This window comes from Polistes canadensis, unplaced genomic scaffold, assembly GCF_001313835.1.
Source record: "Polistes canadensis isolate GaletaPanama2010 unplaced genomic scaffold, ASM131383v1 scaffold_103, whole genome shotgun sequence".
NCBI classification, from domain to species: Eukaryota; Metazoa; Arthropoda; class Insecta; order Hymenoptera; family Vespidae; genus Polistes; species Polistes canadensis.
Genome location: NW_014569650.1, coordinates 422,068 through 443,996, shown reverse-complemented (window position 1 = coordinate 443,996; position 21,929 = coordinate 422,068). Strand labels below are relative to the sequence as shown.

The 21,929-nt window shown below is 38.1% G+C and overlaps 1 protein-coding gene across 7 annotated transcripts in view; it reads right to left on the bottom strand.

Annotated features, from left to right (window-relative positions):
• LOC106787499 (protein Fe65 homolog) overlaps positions 1–21,929 on the bottom strand; it is a 70,447-nt gene that overhangs the window by 11,336 nt on the left and 37,182 nt on the right. For all 7 annotated transcript variants that reach the window (XM_014749881.1, XM_014749885.1, XM_014749886.1 and 4 more), the window contains one exon: positions 11,999–12,311. In XM_014749881.1, the coding sequence (XP_014605367.1) occupies positions 11,999–12,311 (313 nt within the window). The remainder of the gene's footprint in view (positions 1–11,998; positions 12,312–21,929) is intronic.

The window sequence follows — 21,929 nt, the reverse complement described above, 5'->3', positions numbered from 1 at the left end:
TAGAAAGAGACGCATGAAGTGGATTCTAATTTTAGAAGTTAGGAGATCGTGTTCGTCTGCCGATGATAGTTACGAGGAGAAAGTGAATCAAGGTACGTCACGATTGAAGAACATTTGCAAGGTCCTTGACTTTTTTCTGCCTCTCTCTCTCTCTTATTTTTATGCAAATTCATTCGTATTACGTATTAGAAATTCTTGAAAAACGTTTCTACCTACGATCGGAGTTTATCATATTTCATTTAGAAACGATTGAACTTTATTTGATAAAGTTTGTATCACTTATTTTCGAAGCTGCAAGTTTAACATTGCATTTGAATGGCGACGAGACACGATTAACTGTGGCATTGAACGACGACACAGGGGGGGAGGAGGAGAATACTTTGACAAGTGCAAGTGCAAAGTACTTGGAAGGGCATTCGAGTTTAATTAACGATTGTCGCGAAACCAGAATGGCGCCAAGTGAGCTTGACGAGGGGGGAAGACGAGCAAGGAACGTGGTGCTAGGTACTACTTCGATCGATCTACAAAACGTCAAATCTTTCTACCATTAATTCCGGTAATCTCGATTAAATTCGTTTACAAGGTTAGACATGAAAAATCGTCGAATGAAGAAAATTAGATATCGAGGGACGTTCTGTACATAAGTTAATGTCGATTCTCGGTGTCCGGCATAGGGCACAATCAATTAAGCAAATTCGTATCGATTGACCCTCGACATAGAAGTTGAAAAGTTGAACGCTTCGGTTATTCGGTATTATTAAAGAATGAGAGAGAACGAGTACAGTTATGAAACGATCCTGGTTTTCTACGTAATAACATAGCCATGCTATAGGGCAGCTTTTATCGACCATCCCTTCGTTTCCCTTCGTTTCCCTTTTCACTCTAGCTCACAACCCTCGTCCCCAGCCTTCCCTGTGTCCCTGCAGTCTCTCATATACACCCTCTCGTGCGACGTTTTCTTCTCTCCTCTATGTCTATAGTTATAATCATAAGTGTGTACGTAGACTCCTCCGTGCAGAACCCTAACGTTAAGTAGAGAAACACAGGAGTATAGTACGAAGGATTTCACCCAAAGAACTTCTCTCTCTCTCCGTTCCCATCTCTTCCCATTGCAATCCTCATTCACGTGAAACTCGTTTAAGTATTCCATGTGGGAGTTCAATGATGTTTCATGGGCGTTTACGAGAAGCCTTCTTTCGTAACGCAAAAGAAAAGAGAGAGAGAGAGAGAGAGAGCTGGTGAGAGTTTTATTGTAATCGTTCGAGAATCCAAATTCGAGGATACGTTGTCCATTTGAATTAGGTATTTGGGTACTACGATAATCTCGAGTTTTGAATAACAATTGTTTTTGGTCTCGCAATAAAAGTCTATAATCGATTAATGGGTATTTTATTGGAGATGAGAAAAAAATAGGATTATCTTTCGCGGCAATAAGTTTGACGGGGAATCAACACGGCGGGGAAAATCGAACGTGTCGCAAAGAGATTCGACTCGATAAGCACGGTGAAACGCGGACGATTCCATTATCTCTGTTCGGCTCGCCTCCGAACCAAACGAGACCGGAGTAAACCGATTGAAAAAAATCAAACGAGTCGACGAACGGAAGGAAGGGAAAAAAGATAGAGAAACAAAAAGAAAAAGTACGGGAAATGAAGGGAAGGGAAGAAAATTCTGGAAAGAAAATTTGCTCCAACGTATCGTTCGTTTTCTATCGATTAGGTGAGGAGTCGGTGCGAGTCTCGAATGCGCAAATGCAATAAGTCAAACACACTCCGGCAGACTATACTCCGCGCGCATATACGCGCATTAGGTGGTCTGAACTTTAAGAAACAAATATTAGAAAAATAATGAAATAGAAAATTACAAATATATAGATATCCGAGTCGACGTAGAAACGTCGTTAGGTTTCGCAATTGGCCTCCGAAAGATAGAAATAAAAAGGAAATGTATTATTTAGAAGAAAAGACAAAGTTCTACATGGACTTACAGTCAGCTACCACGAAGATCAGCATGCAACGGTAGTCGTGGCACCAGCTCGACTTCCACGCCACTGGGATTGTTATTCATTTATAAAGTCTACTTGGTCTTATACTTTCCTCCCCCAAATGTGTCGAAATAATGTTGATCCGAAAAAAAAAGAAAACGGCGACGGCCACGAACGAGGACCAGGACGACGACGAGAAGTCGGGGGAGGAGGAAAAGAAAGTTGTCCTTAAAGAAATAAGAGAAATGTAGTTTTCGGTATTGTTCCCACACCTCGTTCAGCACCCCTCTTCGTTTTACCACCACCACTACCCACTACCCATTACCCACTACCCACTACACTAATCGAATTAAACACGTTTCACTAGAATCGATTCGAGTTTCTCTTGGAAATATTTCATGGGAAAATGGGGTGGGAGTATAAAAAAAAAAAAATGCTAGGACCAAAATAAGGAATCGGAAAAAATGTGCATAGAAGAAAATAGTGGTCAGTGACCGTACTACGGTCGGGCACAGACTGAACGGCGACCGTGTAGAAACGGGTGCTTTCGGTCGATCTCGGTTTAGTTCGAGTTTATTCGGTTCCTCCTGGTGACGTCATCGTGCCGTACCATCGCGTGCTCTTACTACTGGCGCCTTGCGGTCGGTGCAGGCGGATCACGATGCATTTTTTATTTCTTTCTTTTGCTTTTTTACACGCCTTTCCAACTATGTTCTATCTTTCTCTTCCATTTTCTTGCGTGTCCACCGAGTTTTTAACTTACTTCCGGTTCTCCAGTTAATGTCATCTGACCTTTTTCTTTTTTCTTTTTTTTTTCGACTTACCTTCTTTGTCATTTTCTTCGCACATAAAATTTCTTTTTTATTTTATATATCTGTTTCTTTTTAATTATTTACAGATAATTATAATTCACGGAATTGAACGCGATCGAATTATTCGAGGAAAGCAAGAGGAAGGAAGGGGGAAGAAAAAACAACACATTTTCTAATGAATTATTAATTTGTTATACTTTCTTGCACATTTCTCTGGCATTTTCCATTGAAATGCAATATTAAGCAGAACCTTTGTCGAAGTCCTGGCAATCCCAAGAATCGTCTATTATAACTCTCTGTTAGCGTTCGTGTGTGCCAGCTATATCACTTGAACAACCCTCGGCCATGCAAGGTATGAATCAACTAACAGGAATTTGTGTCATCTAAAACCACGCGAATATGTCACAACTCGGTCGATAGCTTCAACGAATCGATTCTTATCCGATTCATCATCCCCCTCTTTCCTGTGTTTTCTCCAAAGATTTCTCTTCCCGATTGGACGAAACGCCGATAGTAGAAAAATAAATGTGAAAAACAAGAGAGAACTTGGGGATAGAGATAAGGACTTGTTTATTCGTGGAAACGAAAGAGGGAAAGTAAAAAACAAGCCTAACTTACCTAAACTTATTCTTACATTATTCACCGATTTAACTTTTTACCGCGATAATAATAGGAAAACGATTTTAGATCTGAATTAATGAAAATTGCGAATTTAACGGGAGTTTAAGTTTACGGCGAGACGTTTAACATTTTATATAACTCACGCTATGGTAACCGCTATAAAATGTTCATTGAACCTTTGCCAATGGTTTCACGATGGTATTGAATTATACATAAGAAGAAATCGTCGAACGTACAAGTTTTAAAATGAATCACAATTTTTTGTTTTTTCTTTTTTACATGATTCTGTTTACGTGCTGCGAAAGGGTTATTATGTATTATGCATTAATCCAGGGATGTACCGTCGATAATCATCTATCCCCCATCCCTGTATCGCTCATTCATTTACTTGGAATACATACACGTTGGAGATTACAGATGGAATTCAATACAGAATGCCGCAGCCCAATCAATAGAGTACATCATAGTTGCACTCTTATCGAGTGCATTCTCTCAACTCTGTTTGTATGCGTTAGCAGGGTGTGTTTCTCTTCGGCATTCTCTTTCGCACGGTGTTATAGTATGTATCAAATCGAAGTGGAAAAATTTGTGTACGTGCTTTCGGTTCGATGGAATGGATGAAAAGACGCGTTAGAGTTAACTCCCAGATAGTAGGATGATAGAAATATGTTAGTAGGTAGATAAATAGATTTTCAAATTATTTTTAATATCAGTCGCGGCTTCGTTTGTAATCGTTAATAATTTCTAAAGTAAAATGTGTAAATAATTTGGGAAAAGGAAGATTAAACGATAACCGTGGTAGAAAGCATGACTCTTTTGGCATGAAAGTGTTCGCGTTTCCTTTAACGATTTGCCTCGATGAATAAGCGGAAATATTAAAGAGCAAGAGGTAATCAATTACAAAGTGCCGGTAGTAACGCCCTGAGGAATATCACGATGGAATTTTTTCCAAGCATCTTGAAGGAAAATACGGGGTGGGAAGGGGGAGGGTTGCGTTCGATCTACTATAATATAACGGATGTCTCGTTTTAAACGAAATATATAACCAGAGAACATTACGGACAGTTTTTAAAACTTTGAAATGCCATAACTCGATGAAAAATTACACCGCGAGAAGAATTCCTCGTATTCCTATTGATATTCTCTATCACTTTCTTCGTCGAGACTTTTTAAGTATCGACATCAGTTAAACAAAATTGTTATGACTCCGAGTATCCTGACAACAGTATCACCCCCATTACGAAATAGCTACGATCAATTTCCCCCTAAAAACCTAGTAACTTTAATTTGAAACATTTGTTTTTACGATCAATACTAAATCGGAGGTATTAAGACATGTCATTTATAACGAGACACCCGGTATAATCGCTCGGTGACAAATGAATCTCATAAAGCTTAATCGTTTTTTTTTTCCTCCTACGCGCGACTATACTTATACAGGAAGAAAATTCCGTTGTTGAAAAGTATCTCACAAGAAACTTCCCATTAATTTATTTATTTATTGTCGTTTAATCCAATGAAATATTTTATTCGTCAACGCAAGAATAGAAACACTGAATATTTATCTTCGTCTCGCGAGAGATAAATTTTGAAAAATCACGAACTCTGTCTTTTCTTTATCAAATGATTCATTTGATAAACGTGCGTATACGTATACGTACGAAGAAAATGAATAATATTATACTTCATTAATATGCTAGTTACCACACGAGTACTAAACTTTTGTTATACTTTACTAACGATTATATAAAATAATATGTATGTTTATGTAAATCGAGAGTAGCCATTATTCGAAGAAGGAACTCGATTCTCCGAGAGCACTTTTAAAAGATCGATCTAACACACCGAACGACCCTTCTTTTTCTTTTTTTTTTCTTCTTTTTTCTTCCTCCTGCTCTCTCAAGAAAGCACCAAGAGTCCGCCATTTTCACCGGGATGCCAAGTTGCATCCCAAAGCACTTCCGGTTGATTCGAGAGGATGCTCGGAGAGAGAGGAGACTACCTTTTCAGAAAAAAGGGACGAAAGTATTGTAGGAGGGTGAAGATATAGAGGATAGAGACAGGTCAAAGGGTAAGAAGGGTTCGTTGGCCCTTAGTACTTCCTTTTGAACCGAATCAGTCAACTTTTATCTCTTTGCTATACTCCCCCCCACACATTTCTTGAACCTTCATTTTACGTAGACTCTCGTATAACCCTTGTAATAGTGAAATCGAATAGCTACATCCAAAAATAGACTTTATTATAACGTAATGATAGATTATGGAAACGTTAATAGGAGAACGTAGTTAATCTCTGTGGAAAAAATAATTAAAATAAATTTGTCATTTAAAATTAAAGTAAATTGCGAGAGCGCGCCATAAATATATATAATAAATTAAATAAGGTTTCTTTAGGCGATTTACCATTAATCTCCGTTAGCCATTATTCTGTAATTTTGTGTGCAACCTGCAAGCATCCTAGCTCGAGGCTTTCCTCGTTATCAGGAGAGAAGTAACTTTTCGAATAACCGTCGACCATAAATTTTCTCGCCCAAATCATTTGCGTTCTCTTTTTATTTTACCACTTAAGTTACTAACTAGGTCTACCAGGCAAGGGAGAGATAAACAATTTTCAAGCGCAATAATGTCTTCGATAAGAATGATCGAACGAAATATGTTTTATCAGGAAGATAGAATATAATTAACAGAATAATTATGGGACAAAAATAATAGGAGATTAGAACAAAATATTCAACGTTATTTAAATTCTCCCGAAAGCAACATGTTTTTCCCTCTCTCTCTCTCTCTCTCTCTCTCTCTCTTGTATTCCTCTTTTCGAGAGTTTCGCTCGATTTATTTCGTGTTCCCATCAAGGATCGTTTTCATGGACAATGAATTCCTTTCGGTGTAACCGTTCCATGCTCGAATGCATTTCGTTCCTAGAATATTTTCTACGTTAACATGTTCGTGGTTTACCAAAAGATCTTGTGTACCTTTTATACTTAAAGTTTGCTTAGCCTTTTTTTTTTTCCTGATATTCGCGAAGATCAACACAAATTACAACAAAAATCTTGACAAAAGGTAATCGATTGTAAAAATTGTGTAGGAACTTTTGTTCTGTCTTGTAGGTGGGTACGCGTACACCAATGAATCTACCCTCTTCCTTTCTTTTTCTATCTCACTTTTACCGAATTGACATTCAACGGGCCAAGGCGGATTTCATTTATATGCTAACTCGAAGGCACGTGCACATTTCTGCATTCCACCTTCGGAGATATCCTGCGAGAAAACGTGACTTTCTTATAGGAAATGAAAAGAGAGAAAAAAAAAAAGAAATATAAATAAGAAAAATAAAGAAGGGGGGAACAAAAATTGCATATACGTATGCAAGCACATATATCTTGGACTTTGAACAAAAATACCCGCGTCAAATAAGATCTTTTCATTTTCCTATGAGAATTTAGAATTTTATTTCTAAAATGAATGCAACTATTTTTTCACACTTTCTCTCTCTCTCTCTCTCTCCGTAGCCAATAAATTCCGACAACAATGGGATATTTCCGAAATATTTTCGAAATATCGAAAATAAAACGAATCATAATTCGTTAAAAAGAATCGTATTGCGAATGGGACGAGTAAAAGGTTTTTTTTCGCGTTGAGCGAGCGACCAAATGAAAAAAAATCTTTGGGGGATTGGCTTTGATCGGCTTTGGTCGGCTTTCATCGGCTTTGAAAGGTACGTCAGGATCGTTTCCACGTTGCACAATAAGATCTCTTTTCACGATTAGGTGGTAATTTTAGCCGAGTACCGACCGTTCCTCATTGTCATTCTGTCAAGGAGGCTCAACCATAATTGTATACGGATCCTTCTTTTTCTTTCTATATCGCGCACTCCTACTTTACTGCTAAATTAACGATCCCACCCTAATGTGCTAAATGTTATATATAAATAACGCCAGTGGAACAACAATTTACTTGCTCGAAAATTCGAATTTACTGCGGTTCGTTAAACTTCTCGTCGAGGAGAGTTTTCACGGCACAAAGTTTTATCTACTTTCTAAGCGTTTTACGTTAGATACACACACACACACAAATAGTTCTTATCAGTTATTTTAATGTACAGAGTGGGCCAAAAGTTTGTATCTAAAGGGTTAAGAGTCTTGAAAGGTGATTTCTCAAAATGAATTACTCTCTTCCTTCCGCAACTTCGAAGAGAATAGTTGACTTTTGTAATAATCTAGGAACGCGTGGAAAGAAATGGAAAGAAATGGGAAGAAATGGGAAAGGATAAGAAGGGCAGATCGCATAAGTTTGGTAAGCGTTGGCATGGCCATTATCGGTATTAACGGTCGAATTCGACGAGTGCCTGCGGCTTCAGTATAACTGCAATTAAGGGCGACGCTCGAGAAAGCGATTCGTGCCAAATGCATACCCCTTCCGCATAGTTCTCATGGCTCTACCAACGGCAAACTTCCAAAGGGGTTGCTTTGTAATCCCTTCCTTGCCAATGTAAATTACGCTTGGGAATTAATAATAATTATTCTAGATAACGGTTACGAGTATTTCGACGCTTGTTAAGAATTTATCAAATAACCTTTGACCTACTTACTCTCGGAATTTACATTTTCTTTTTTTCCTTTTTACACGAGAGTGCAGTCATATTATCTATACCTCCCGTAATATATCCAAATCCCTATTAAAAATTAATCGATACGCTTTTAAAAAGTCCATTTCATTTCCCCGTCAGATTGCAAATGCATCCCTCAACAAGCGTTCTTTCGAGGATTATGCATTTTATCGATGCCTTTTTTTCCTTCATATCGAACGTCTATTAAATTTGTAATAAAAAAGGCTTCTCCTATCATAAGAGAAAAAGAAGAACGAATAGGGATGAAGATTATCCTATAAATAGAAAAAGAAAAAAGAGAGGGAGAGAGAGCAAATTGAATAGGATACAAAAAAACATTTGTTAAATAAACACAGCGAAATGGAAAAAATACAAATAAAAAAGCCTATTTTATTGGAACATTTCGTACGTATTTGTTTTTGTATTGTAACGTTGGTAGAGCCCTGGACCAATATGAGCATTTTAATAACGTGGACAAAAGGTTTTCTCTCTCTCTCTCTCTCTCTCTCTTTTTTACCAAGCAACGATGTCCAACGATTTGCATGAAATTGAAAGCCCCTTGGGCGCCGATCGCCAGAATCTCGTTAGAATGGAAATAGCGAATTGAAATTTTCACTGGTACAGTACATATTACATACATACATACATATATTCATAGAAAATAGGTACACGTTACGTTCATACACCGAGAATTCTGAAGAGGATTCGATCGATATATTCCTATTGTATTCTTACCTTAGAGTTCATACACATACACGCACGCACATAGGGTGTCCCAAAAGGTTTGACCCATACCATAGAATCCCTTGGATACGTTTCTGAAATATGAGACAAATCTTTTGGCAAACCCTGTATGCACATATATCCATGGAATATCGAATTTGGGTTTTTCTCTTTCTGTTCTCGGTTTTGATTCGAACGAATTTAACAATTCAATTCGAAATATTCTTTTCTTTTCAAATTATCGACCCAAAAAATGTCATTTTCTTTTCCTTCTTCTTTTTGTATCTTCTATCTCTAACGTAAGTTTCTTTATTTTTTTTTTCTTTCTTTTTTTAGGTTTTTCATATACGAGGAATTCCATGGATTCCATAGAAGAATTTTTATATAGGTGATAATTCTTAAAAACGACTGACTCGTTTTTCTTCAATCTCGAAATATCGAAGGGAAGATGGTAGGTACGTTGGTAAAATACATATGCACGTATTCTTGGTAAGAAAATCAATATCCATTTATACTTGCCCTTACGAACGTCAAGCTCGTCGAGGTGAGAATCAATTAGGTTTATGAGAAATGTATCGATCGTGTTTTTTGGAATTCACTTTTTATTCGTAATTAAAAGGAAAAAAGAAAGGAATAAACGTAAATAATTCACGAAGTATTTCGCACAAATGCATTCTCACTATTCTTATCTCCAAACCATTCGGAATCTCATGAAAATTCAAATGACCGAGTAAAGATAGTAGACCACGGGCTAAAATGATATTTTCTTTCTTTCCTTGTTCGAATCAAAGTTTCTTCAGGATAACTAAATTCTGAAGAGATTCGCGAAGGAAAAAAATCATAAATTCCAAAATGATCTGGCTGTCCAAAGTTGAACATATTATCAGTTTCAACAACGTTCATTTTTCCAGATTGAAAAGGCAAGACGTGGAATTGTGGTAAGGACGAAGTAGACAGGGGTAGATTAATACTATCCACATCAATCTCCATCGAGGTTGAAGGGACGTCTGCCCTACGGGAAAGCATCTCTACTACTACCATCGTAGTTTCTTCAACGTGCACAGAGATTCACTTACATTTTATCCTCGTCTATCTTTCATTCTCAAATCTAGATCCTAGCTAGATGAAAAACAAGCAAAAATACTGCTTCCTGATCGAGCCTTAATGTAGGAATTTACATTGACTTTTATCACTTAGTAAAGTCAATTTATGATCTCTATAATCTACAGAATGATTCTAACGTTTAACTAGATCCCATGGATCTCTGATAGAACATTTTCATGCGGTATAAATTGATCGATAAATCTAGAAATTTGTTCCTCTTCTTGTTCCCTTTTTTACTCGAATGATTTTTATGATATTATGGTATTTGTGAAAAATTAGATGGGGATTCGATTCGATAGGAAAAAAGAAGGTGGGACGAAGGAGATGAAGTACGAGGGAGGGGAACAAAAAAATAGCTTTTCTTTTTCGAAGAAAAGGCACCTTATTTCACGCTCGATATATCCTACCTCAGACACGATCGTTAAGATACCTATCCTCGCGATATGTGCGACTTTCTTTCTCCGTTCGCAATCTTCTTTTTATCTATAGCTTATCTTTTTCTTTTCATTTCCTTTTTTTCTGCCAACAGAGTTTCCAAATGGAATAGGTGGTGTTGTATACATTTCTACCGTTCTTTCCGTTATATCCGAATTTATTTCTCGATGCAAATTTATCCGATCGAATGCAAAACCAATTCTCTCTACACAACTAATATAGAATAAGATATTATAAATAAATAAGTTAACAAGCAGAGAGATACGCTAAAACCTCCGAGTATCTTTATTCCAATGTTTATTTCCCGGAGAAATAGTTCCTAAATAAGATTTACTCGGTATAACTAATCGATTTGACCCTTTTCGAGTGGAACACAGCTCGAAGGAGAAAACCTGGTAGAAGATCGCAGTTGTCGAATAGAGATCGACACGAGTACGAGAGAGAAACTAGCAAAGTTTGTCGCAACTTTAGATTGAGTTCAATCTCCTTTGGCGTTGCTCTTACCCTTGGGCCTTTTCATCCCTTTTACCATCCCTCTTAGTATCCCTCACTCGCTTGTCATCTAATACTGAATTAACTTTCATGAAAATCAACATTTTTATATACCTAAACTACTCGTAGAATTGTCTAGTAAAAAATGTTGTAATTGATTAACGCTATTAGCTTTACTCCCAAGATTATCCCTTCCATTTTATTTTTTATACTCCAGTTTCGAAGAAAAAGGATCCTATGAAAAGATTTTCGGTCGCGTTCCCGAGTAAAATCTCATATTCGTTCGTTTGACAAGTACCTACGGAAGAGAAAAAGGAGTAAAGGGATGTAAGTTCTGATCTTTAACGGGGGGGGGGGATGAAATAAATCGCATCACGGAGGGTGCTCGAGAAACTCCATTTGATATTTTTCTTTCAACCGTGGAAATGCTTCCAATCGTTCCGAATATATTCCTACACCAAAGTTGCGAACGCGTAGTCAAAAATATCAGAAAGATAATACACGAGCCGAATAAGAAAATGCTACACACTCGGGGAGAATTTGCTTTTATTTTTCTTATTACTTTTCTTTATTTTTATTATTATTATTATTTGATAAATAACTCCTTCTCCTTGGCAGGAATCCCCTTTCGCCGTTTTTTCATCCCTAGCGCTTATTCTCTCTTCTTTTTTCTTTCTTCTCGCGCTCGGATTTATTGAAATTTTATGCGGGAACTCGATGAAGTCCAACTTGGGAATTTTATCGGTTAGGTCTAACTGACTGGACCTTATATTACATTGGGAGCATCCATTTCCCTTTGGAGAAACCGATCTCTTTCTCGGTTATTCTACTCTTCCTTTCGAATCTTAGATTGCTATGTCTGATATCTCTGTTTCAACGGGATAAAGGGATTCCCTTTCGATGGACCGAGTCCGGCTCATGTTTCAAAAATATGAACATGTGTGACGATCAAGCGATCGGATGAATTCGGATGAATTCGGATGTGGTATTATGCCGGAGCTTCGAGGAATTGGATTTTATTGGGATCGCGTTTGGATCTTTTTTTTTTCTTTTTCCTTACGTTTTTCCCAATGGAAAATATCTAGAAAATTTGTATGATAAATTAGAGAATAGCTGTGTAATAAAAATAACCGAGTTAGCCCACCCTGTCCCAGTGACCTTCGAGCAAGTAATCTTGATCTCGTAATCATCGATAAAAAAAATGTAACAAAAGTCACTCACCCTAGGTTATGGTTATCGGTATTGTCAGCTGCGTCTTCGGTCACGGAATCCAAGGTGAGGGGACCCTGCGTGACGTCAACCCCCATGCTGCCCAGATCCAAGCTCGCATAAGTTCTGCGTGCTTGAACCCTCGTACCAACCCCTCCGCCGCCGCCGCCACCGGTGACCTCTCCACCCCTGCCGCCATTCCCAACTAATTCTTGATATAATTCATCATAGAGGGAGCTGCCATTTCCGTTGCTGTTCAATGCATCATCGAGACGTGCCGGATCCAAATGATAATTTGGATTCTCGAAGGAAAGCAATCCATTTTCTAAACAAAACAACAAACCATTTTCCTTTGTCAATTAGAAGTTTAAGACAATCGTTTCGTTACCAAAGGATTACATTAATACAATGTTACATGTATATAAAGAAGAAAGAGATAGATAGACAATATACGACAAATAGAGTGTATTCTCGTTTTCGTTGTTCTCGCAGCTACTCACTGATCATCCTGAGACAAATGGCAGTCGCGAGAACGATGTTGTAGAGCCATTGACAGAAAGTATCCATGTTCCTCCGACGATCGTCATATTGTCAAAAGTATCCCTTCGATCTTCCATATACACGTACAAAACACTAACAATCGTTTCTCTATTATTCCCACCGCTATATATATTTGCCAATTAATTGTTTACTTATTGGTAAATAGAATACTTTTGATCTCTCTGTCTATCTCTTTCCTGAAATCAATGATATCATTAATTGGACTCCTTGGAAAATTTTTCATTTACACCCGCAGGAGTATTTTTTCGAATGATTATACTTGAAACGTTGGGTCGATTAAAGCGTTAAATCGATTTTTCCACCACTTAGGTATCTTTTGTACTTTGTTTGTTTAAAGATGAAAAGAGATAGAGCTAGAGAGAATGAGAGAGAGAGAGAGAGAGAGAAAGAGAGAGGTGGGAGGTGGCTCGTGACAGGTGGGAACGAACGAACAATGGAGAATCGTTCTGAAGAGTTAATTAGTCGATCGAATTAAAACGACGTATACCTATGTGTGATGGCATACTTCTTTATTCTTTTTTTTCTTATCATTCGAGTACCCTTGCGTGTTCAATCGCAGAAGTCAAAAAGAAGACCCTGGATCATTCATTTTTCCGCTATTTCATTTGATCAATACGTTACGTAAACTCTAGAGAAAGAAATTTCAGCGTTATGTTTGTAAAAGAGTGACGAAGCGTAACGAAATTTGACAGAAATTCATTAATTTATTTGCATCGATGGGGAAAAGTTGAAAGGAACGCAGTAATAGTTTCGAACGAGATTAAATTTGCATTGATTTCCGGAGCCGGGGGGAGAAAAAAAATTTATTGGAAATAGTCAGGGACGTGTTATGAACCAGAAACTGTCGATACAATCGACACGAACAATTTATTTCAAAGCTAAACTAGATGGAAATTAACTATAAGTTCCAGCAAAGTTTCGCTTCAAAACGTTTAACGCCGAATGTAAATACATTGGAAATGAATGCAAGTAATGATCCACTTCGTAATCATTTTAATTTAATCACAAACCGGATACAATCCTTGAAAGTAATCGAATCGTAAATGCATTCGCAAACCTTTCGATCTAACAAAAAAAAGTGTACATGCAAGTGTTACGTATTTTTCATTGTTTAAATGATATATAACATATATTTTGGATAAAAATATGTATGTAAATTTAAATGTGACAACTAAATATGGATAAAATCGCGTCGGTATTTGTAGCACAAAAGTCTAGTAATCAAGGGAATCAACGGTGACGAAGCGTTCGGAACTCTCGTCTCGTTAAAAATTCAACGATCCACTCGTAAATAAACTCGCTTTATTTCGAGCATGGGTTCATTGTAAAAAGGAACAGCGACAAACTCGTTAGGGTTAGTGTCACGCATTCGTTCCACCAACTTTTTTCCCTCCCCTTCGTAATAATTATCGCTCGAATTTGACGGAAAGAGTTCTCGCACTGTCGGGGGGCGGTAAAAAAAAGGGAATAAAACAAGGGCAGTCGAGACGGCACTTTGCCCAAGCAAATTGACTAACTGCAGTTGCAGTTGCAGTTCAAGTGCATCTCGTTATTTGTCGGGAAAGGAAAGTTTTAAAGCGAGCGGGGGAGAAAGAGAGAGAGAGAGAGAGAGAGAGAGAGTTTTGTCACCGCCCTCGATGAGTCACCAAATCGATTCCTCCCACGAAGTCTAGTTGAACTTTGTGGGGGGGAAACTCGGGGTGGGGGCCGTACACCGAACGACTGCCAATGAGTAGCCTTCCTTCGGTATTCTTACATAAGTCTTCTACCCTCGCTTATATTCTTTCATACGTATAGCTCTATCAAGTTCTTTTTTTATTGCTACCTTTGTTCATAGGGGTAGTACCGCAATTAAAGTTGCGTAACAGGTTGTGCGGTTTCGTTTAATTGATCGGCCGTGGTCGTAATCGAGGCTACGGTTCACATATGCCACCTTTTCTATTCCCATTTATGGTTAGTACACCGAGTAGTTAATCACTCTTAGCCCTTAACTCTTGCTTCTCTTTTTTTTCTCCTTTTTTTATTAACGTTTTAACGATTTCAATATTTGACGCAGGATAAAGTGATTTGCGTTAAATTCGGTCTGCACGGGGAAACTTTACCTTGGAACGATTATGTTCGAGATCAAGAAGATTCCGTGCTTATTCTATCTAAACTCTCTTTCTCCCTTCCACTCGTGCACACCCTAACACACAAGGACCCATAACATCGGAGTTACGAGCTTAAATGTCTTTTGCAGAGGATATCATGAGAGAGAGAGAGAGAGAGAGAGAGAGAGAGAGAGAGAATGGGGTGCGAAGAAGCAAGTGCCGTGTCGTCTCGTTATGGCGAAAAAAGGCCCTGGCAATTTCGAAAGAGCCCGTTAAGTTTTATGGCGTCTGCGAATGAGGCGGAAGGGTAGTCGAAAAGGGAAGGGTGCGCGGGGGCGGTGTGGGTGGGAGCCAGAAGGTCAAGATTTTCACTCGACGCAGCATCGATTTGTATGGTCCAATAGAGTAGTCATAGTATAAAAACTATGAGTCATAGTTTTCCAACTTCTCGTCGAATAGGCGTGCGTTGTATTCTTATCCGTTCTCGCTCAATTACATCGATCGTACTCGATATTATCGTTCGGTTCGGTTCGCTTCGAGAAAGTGGAAATTCGTGCTTCTATTGGAACATTCAACGACCTTCCTTCCTATATCCTTTTGTTGGTGTGTGTGTGTGCAATGGACGATGGGAGAAGCAAGGTATGACGCATACTTGGGAAAGACTCGTCTTGTCGGCGCTTAGACGTCCTGGCGCCATTCACTTACGGCGCCGCACGCAACCCTCAAACGCAGATTAGCCTCGTCCCAACCTTCCCATGTATATAACTTGGATATACACGGGCTTATCAGTTTGCTCGATGACAACATTTCTTCGCGTGATCGATAGAGAACCTTTTCTTTTTTTACCTCTACCGATGATATTGGAAACTTACTGGGCTAGAATTATTGGCTTTTCTTCTCAAGGTTCAGCTTAATTCGAGCTGTATGCTTAATTAAGATGCTTATCATAATCCAGGGAATACTACCTAATCGCAATCTCTGGGATACTTTTTTCATTATTTTCGAGTCATTGCAAAGAGAGAGAGAGAGAGAGGGACATTTTATTTCAATCCCGAAAGGTCGATTAATAAATGCTCTTTGTCTTTTTAATTATCGGTCAAAGAAACAAAGGTTTATCAACTAACCGTAATGCCATAGCGAACAAGAATTCTCAGTGGTTTGTTCCTACCTTTTTCTTTTTTTTTTCTTTTTTTTCTTTGGCGTCGAATGAAACTAAAGTAAAAGGGCTTAAAGGGGCTTCCGTTTGTAATTAAACGACATTGCAGTGCATTGCTCGAACTGTAAGACTCAATCGAGAAAAGTAGTCCGGAGGCGAGGGTGACTAACATAAGTCGTCGTTGTCGGAAGTAAAAAGAAAATACAAGCGTTACTCACGCGAATTGAACATATACTCTTATTCATATTCATCCAACGTCCCTATCAACTTTTATACTAGGCCAGCCAAAAAGAGGCAAACTTCCATTTTTTTCAGATAAAAGTGCAATTTTTCCCAATCGGATCCCGAGGTTTTGAGAAAAAGGGTAAAAAACAACTGCAACTGCAACTGCATTATATCAAAAATTCCCACCTTTATCTGAAAAAATGGAAGTTTGCCTCTTTTTGAGTGGCCTATACGTCCCATAAAGCAGAAGACACGATATTTAAGTGCTCGTATCCTACGACCTATCTTAAATATGACACCTGTAGACGCATTAATCCTTTACGCGTGTTAGATTATTAAAACCAACCGTTTGATCCAATTGAAATATATTTTTGCCGCGTCGTTAAGAATTTATTCAACTTGTTCGGAACCGAAGAATTGTCGTTTGAACGTTCTATTCGCTCATCGGATTCTTCATTTTATTATATCTCTCCTATCGATCCCAATATCTAACCGTACCTATTTGATATTGAAATAACGCGCGTTATCTTGGTACTGGTCACACGGACGAGAGTCCAGTTTAGTCGTATTTGTTCGGAGACGAATTAAGACCGATCGATAAAACGGCAACAGAGTGACTCGAGCTAGGCGATAGACTTTGCGATAGGTCAGACCGAAACGATAGTTTGTCACGCATGCAGAAAAATGACGCGAACCAATTTAAAGACTCTCTCTCTCTCATTATGTTTATTTCCTTTTACCATTATTATTAAACTGAACGAAAACTAAATTATTATCAAGACTTTTCGTTATTTCCTTGCTGTCATTCTCCCATGCTTCAAGTACTTTGTTTTGACCGCAGGCCTATTCCTGGTTCAAGGTAATTCAAATATATATGATACGTCTACCAAGTTATTTCTCATTCTTATTGTTAGACGTCTTCGTTACCACTAAGGAAAGACGCCACCTTAATCCGATTTGACGCTATCTTTTAACCTAGTTTGCTTCTACACGCCATTTTATTTAGCAACGTTTTACACGCGCCGAAATTGGTTAGAGGATCGATGAGAATTTTTCTTCGTAGAGACCCCCCATCCGTCCCGCGAATTCGAACTTTTTCCTAAATTTTAATAGAAATAAAAATGTAATTAAGGATTAAGGTAGGAATTTTTTGTCACCGATTAAACTACAGGGTAGATATAAAATGTAGAGATCTTTTGTTCGTTTTACCAAACCCTCTTCCTGCCCACCCCTCATCGTCTTTATCTTTAACATCGATCTACCCGTAGTAATCCCATTGTTTTACGGCAGACCGTTAACGCGTCCACACCCCGTGTAGACCACAGTGAGCTTTTCCGAGTCGCGGATTTGGCCAAGCTTTTCAGCAGGTTCTTTTGTTCGAAAACGGAAAGCTGCCGTTGGCGTATACGCTTAAACCACGACGGGTATTACGGAAGACGGAAAGAAAGGAACGGAGAAGGCAACATAAGGCACCCGATTCCGCCGCCCTGTCTGACTTATTCTCTAGTTTTATCACTTGCCAGTAATAAAGGTTTAACGTTAATCCACCGAGCCAGGAATATATTCTATAAAGCCATTGCAAATTTTTATTCTATATTTTATTTTCATTTACTAAACAATATTATATTGTCGTTAATTATTCTCAACATTAATAACGAGACAAATTTGAAATAAACTTGCGTCAAAGTTATGAAAAATCGATTAAACTAAGAGAATCCTTTGTGGACAATTTCGTATCCTCCGTTTGGTGTTTTATGATCACCTCGGTCGTTTCCTCGACGATGAAATATCATCGGTTAGATGTTTTTGACCTCCGACGCGTACGTTTTGTAGCAGTAACCCCTCCCAACACCTCTTCTCTTCTCTTTTCTTTCAACCCTCACCCAGGCAGCGACGTCTTAACACCCTAATACCCGTCGTGCAGCACGTACTACTCGTAGCAAAGGCCTTTAAGACATCTTTCGGTTTTACCGTACGGTACCTACCGTAAAACCGATATTGCCACGATCCCAGTGAAATTTTTAGCGAGAATCGTCTAACCGTTCGGTTGCCATGGCGTCTAAAATACTAATCCCGCTTTTCTAAACGCAACGCCATTCCTTCTATCGTTTACGTTCTTATGGGTTTCGACAAGGAAAATAAAAAGAAGAATTGGGGACTTTATCGACGTTTACAGATTAACCGATCTAATCGTTAGATAGGCCTCCACCCCCCCCCCAAGGGGTTAAGTCAAATACTAAAGCCCTGCGAGAACGTTTATTTTATCTTCTAATTTTGTAACGTGCCTTTTAAACGATTATTCGTGCAAAATAATACCGACAATGAAAGTAGACTTTAAACGTCTTGCGTAAAGCTTATAACGAGACACAATTAACTGTTACACACGGTATAAAGACTTCTCATAGCTAGGTATTAGTAGAATCGTAATTTGCTCGCGAGGATTATCCGCATGGCAACGACTCGCAAGCATAATCTTCCATGTATTTCCTTTCCATCCCTTTGCGTTCCATCGTTTGCAAACGAATAGACAAAGTTGTTCTGATTATCGTCTAACGTGAAACTACCATACCGAACGATGATTATTTTCATCATTTTCGCTAACGAGATTACGTTATTAAAAAAATTCTAAAAAATATGGCACGCTTTAATTATCGGCCAAATTATTTTCCCGTAAAATTGTCTAGGGTTGACCAAAAGTTCCTTGGTTAACCAATAAAGGAAACTCCAAGGATTGTATTCTCGAACAATTTTCAGAGTTTAATGGTGGCCAATGGGAGGAAAAGGAAAATTAAACGCGGCCCAGTTAATATACCAAGAAATACTGTTATTGCCGATAATATTTTGAGAAAAAGGGTAAAGGTCTTTCCTTTTTCTCCCTCTCTCTCTCTCCGGCATCCTGAAATCTCCTTATACCTTTAAGATCCTTTCTTTTTTTCTTTTTTTTTTTTTTTAAGAAAGGGTTGTAAGCGACGAATCTTCCTCCTTTCTTTTCGCGTAAATCATGTTTTTCTTTTTTGTTTTCTTTCTCTTTCGGCGTTGAAGTCACCAGTAAAAAATTTACGACAAAGGCTCGACGAAAAGCCCTTCAGGGTTTTACGAACCCTTTCTACTCAGACTTTCTCTTATAGCTCTATCGATTTCATCTATTTTCTATTTTTTTTTTTTTTATCTAGGAACTTCAAGATCCCGCTTTGTTTTAAAAATAATTACGGAGCATAAATAATTTACATTCTTTTTTTATGGGAGTAAATAAAGAATGATTGAAAGAGTGCGTATGATAACGTATCCAACTTGAAATAAATCAACTTTGGCCCGACTTTTTTGTACCCCGTTGAATCGTAAAAGTATTAACCAATTAAAAAGAACATAGACGAAGAGAGAGAAAGAGAGGTAACGCGATCGATCAAAATGAAAAGCTCGAAGCTTTCGTAGCTTTGGTCTTTCTCCCATTTACAGAAGCTGGCATCTCGCCAGTGAACCTTTTCATCGAATTTCTTTTAAAGCCATAGAGAAGCAAAGCCATAGAGAGCCAAAGACGCGTTACTAGAAAAGAGAGAGAGAGAGAGAGAGAGAGTTATGGAGCTCTAAAATGAGAAAAGTCTGACACCATTAAACCAACTCTCGAAAGATAAAACTTGCCAGTATCTATCTATTATATTTTCACTCTTTTCGTATTTCGCGTGGTCAATATTTGTGGCCTAAGTCCTTGACGCAAACCTGATGCAACGTAGACGTCATTCAATCCTGACGTCAACTAATTGTTTCTTCGCGCTATAAAGAAAATTGTTTTTTCGATCAATTCTATAAACATTGTCCCGGCGAAACCCATTAAATGCGATCATTATCAATTTTCCTTTTTATTGCATTACTTCCTGGAATAAACTTACTAACACATAGACAAACACCGGTAATGAGCTGCTAGAACATCGCTTTTCTATTTCGTTCTATCATTATTCCCTACAATATTTATCTGCTCTTCTAAAAGAATAAATAAATAAATGAAAGCCGAGAGGTATTCTCGGCCTTTTTAATAGAATAATACTCGCTTAATCGCCCTTTTCAAATGGTTCAAAGAAAGGATCTTTGTTAATTAATTCCAATGTTGCGGTTATTCGCTATAAGAATACGTGGTGTTAGAAAGAAAAGACAAGGAATTCATTCATCGAATATTACTCTTTATTAAATAAAGAATAAAATACAAACAAAAGGAAAAACGGGCAAGAAATATAAAGAAGTTAAGTTTAAGCATAAAATTCTAGATACCAGCACCGAAACGACCAAGATTAACTTCTTTCAGCTCTAAAATTCTTTGTCCGAGATAAAACAAAAAGTAAATTTGAAATTCCTTTTGTGCGTAAAAATAAAGGGGTTGGCAAAGGGGGTAGTATATGACGTATTAATCGAGTAACACGTGGGGGAGAAGTAAAAACAGGATTTGCGGTTAACGTGGTCAAGAAGAGAAAAAGAGAAAGAGAGTGAAAAAAAGTGCTTGGTGTCGAAGGGGGTGTTGTATCCGTGCAAAGGGTAAAAAAAACTGAATAGAGTAGAGAGAGAGTACCCCCGTAGCCTCTGCAAGAGGGGATGCGGAATGCTGTGGCGTCAACGTAACTACGAGGGTGGAATTACAAAGGGGTTAATCAACGTGCATATATACAACGGCCTTGGCTTTCGAGTCCACGGTTTGTAACTGCACTCTCTTTTCTATATTATAGAGTTTCCCCATAGAGTTTAGACCATAGAAATTGTCAGAGAGGGAAAGAGTGATTGTAGGAAACGCTTGCTTGTATTTAATACGAGTTTCTGGTGTCCCATATAAATTTATCCTTTGGAATCTTTTTATTGAGCTTTTTTATAGATACATATTTTTACACGTATATCTATATGTTTTTGGTATTATTACTTTATTGATATTCTGTTTATTCGAGAAAATATTTATGAGGATGAATTTTACGTAAACAAATTCCGATCGATCGGATCGGGTTGGGTAGAGGATAAAAAGAAATATTAGTCGCAGCGACGCAGTTGCCATAAATAAAATTTCCAACGATAAGAAAAAACTCGAGTAACACACTCTTGCATACTTATAGGTATTACAACTCGCATAATTAATTATTATTCATTCCTGATAGGTAATCGTGCGGCGGCAGGAGAAACAAAAGAAACGAAAACATAGCTACAGGAGTAACGAATTACTACGTGCCATAAATGTGTAATAAATTACTATGAATTAATGAGATTTTAACGGTCCGATATTTCAACGGTTACGTGGAAACATTTTTCATGCATGCATACATGCATGCATAGATGTAATGCAATTGAAAAATAATGTTAACGATACGCAGCCCGGTGGCAACTAAGTTCCAAGCGTTTTATAAATAATTATTCAACGGTATGCTGAGATAAGGAAGGTAGGTGGTACATAGGAAAGGTATGCGCAGAGAGACCGATGAATTTGATCTTGATTAAAAAGTGAAGAACACGCGAAATATATACGCATTCGCGTAGTCTTCTGGGACGTCCCGCAAATTTATAGTTAACTCGAAGAATGGGACGGGTGGTGGTAGGTAGGTGAAAAAGGAACGAGAGACAAGAAAAGGGAAGACAGAGAAGGGTGAGACGGAGGAAGGGGGGTTGTAACGTTATTACGTTGGATTCTTGGCTAATTCGAAACAACCTTCTCATTCCGCGTCCCACCCCTGATGCCCTCCTCCTCCTCCTCGCTCCCATCTGCCAACTTGGATTACAAGGCAAGAAAATTGGAAGAGAAAATTGCCATTTCATACTTGAACGATTATTTTAACTAAAACTCAACGAAGATCTGCCTTCGCAAATCAGCCGTTCTCTTCCTCTCTCTTTTTAGAATTATTCTTATCTGTTTAGAAAAATATATCTGTGTGATAATGATGATAAA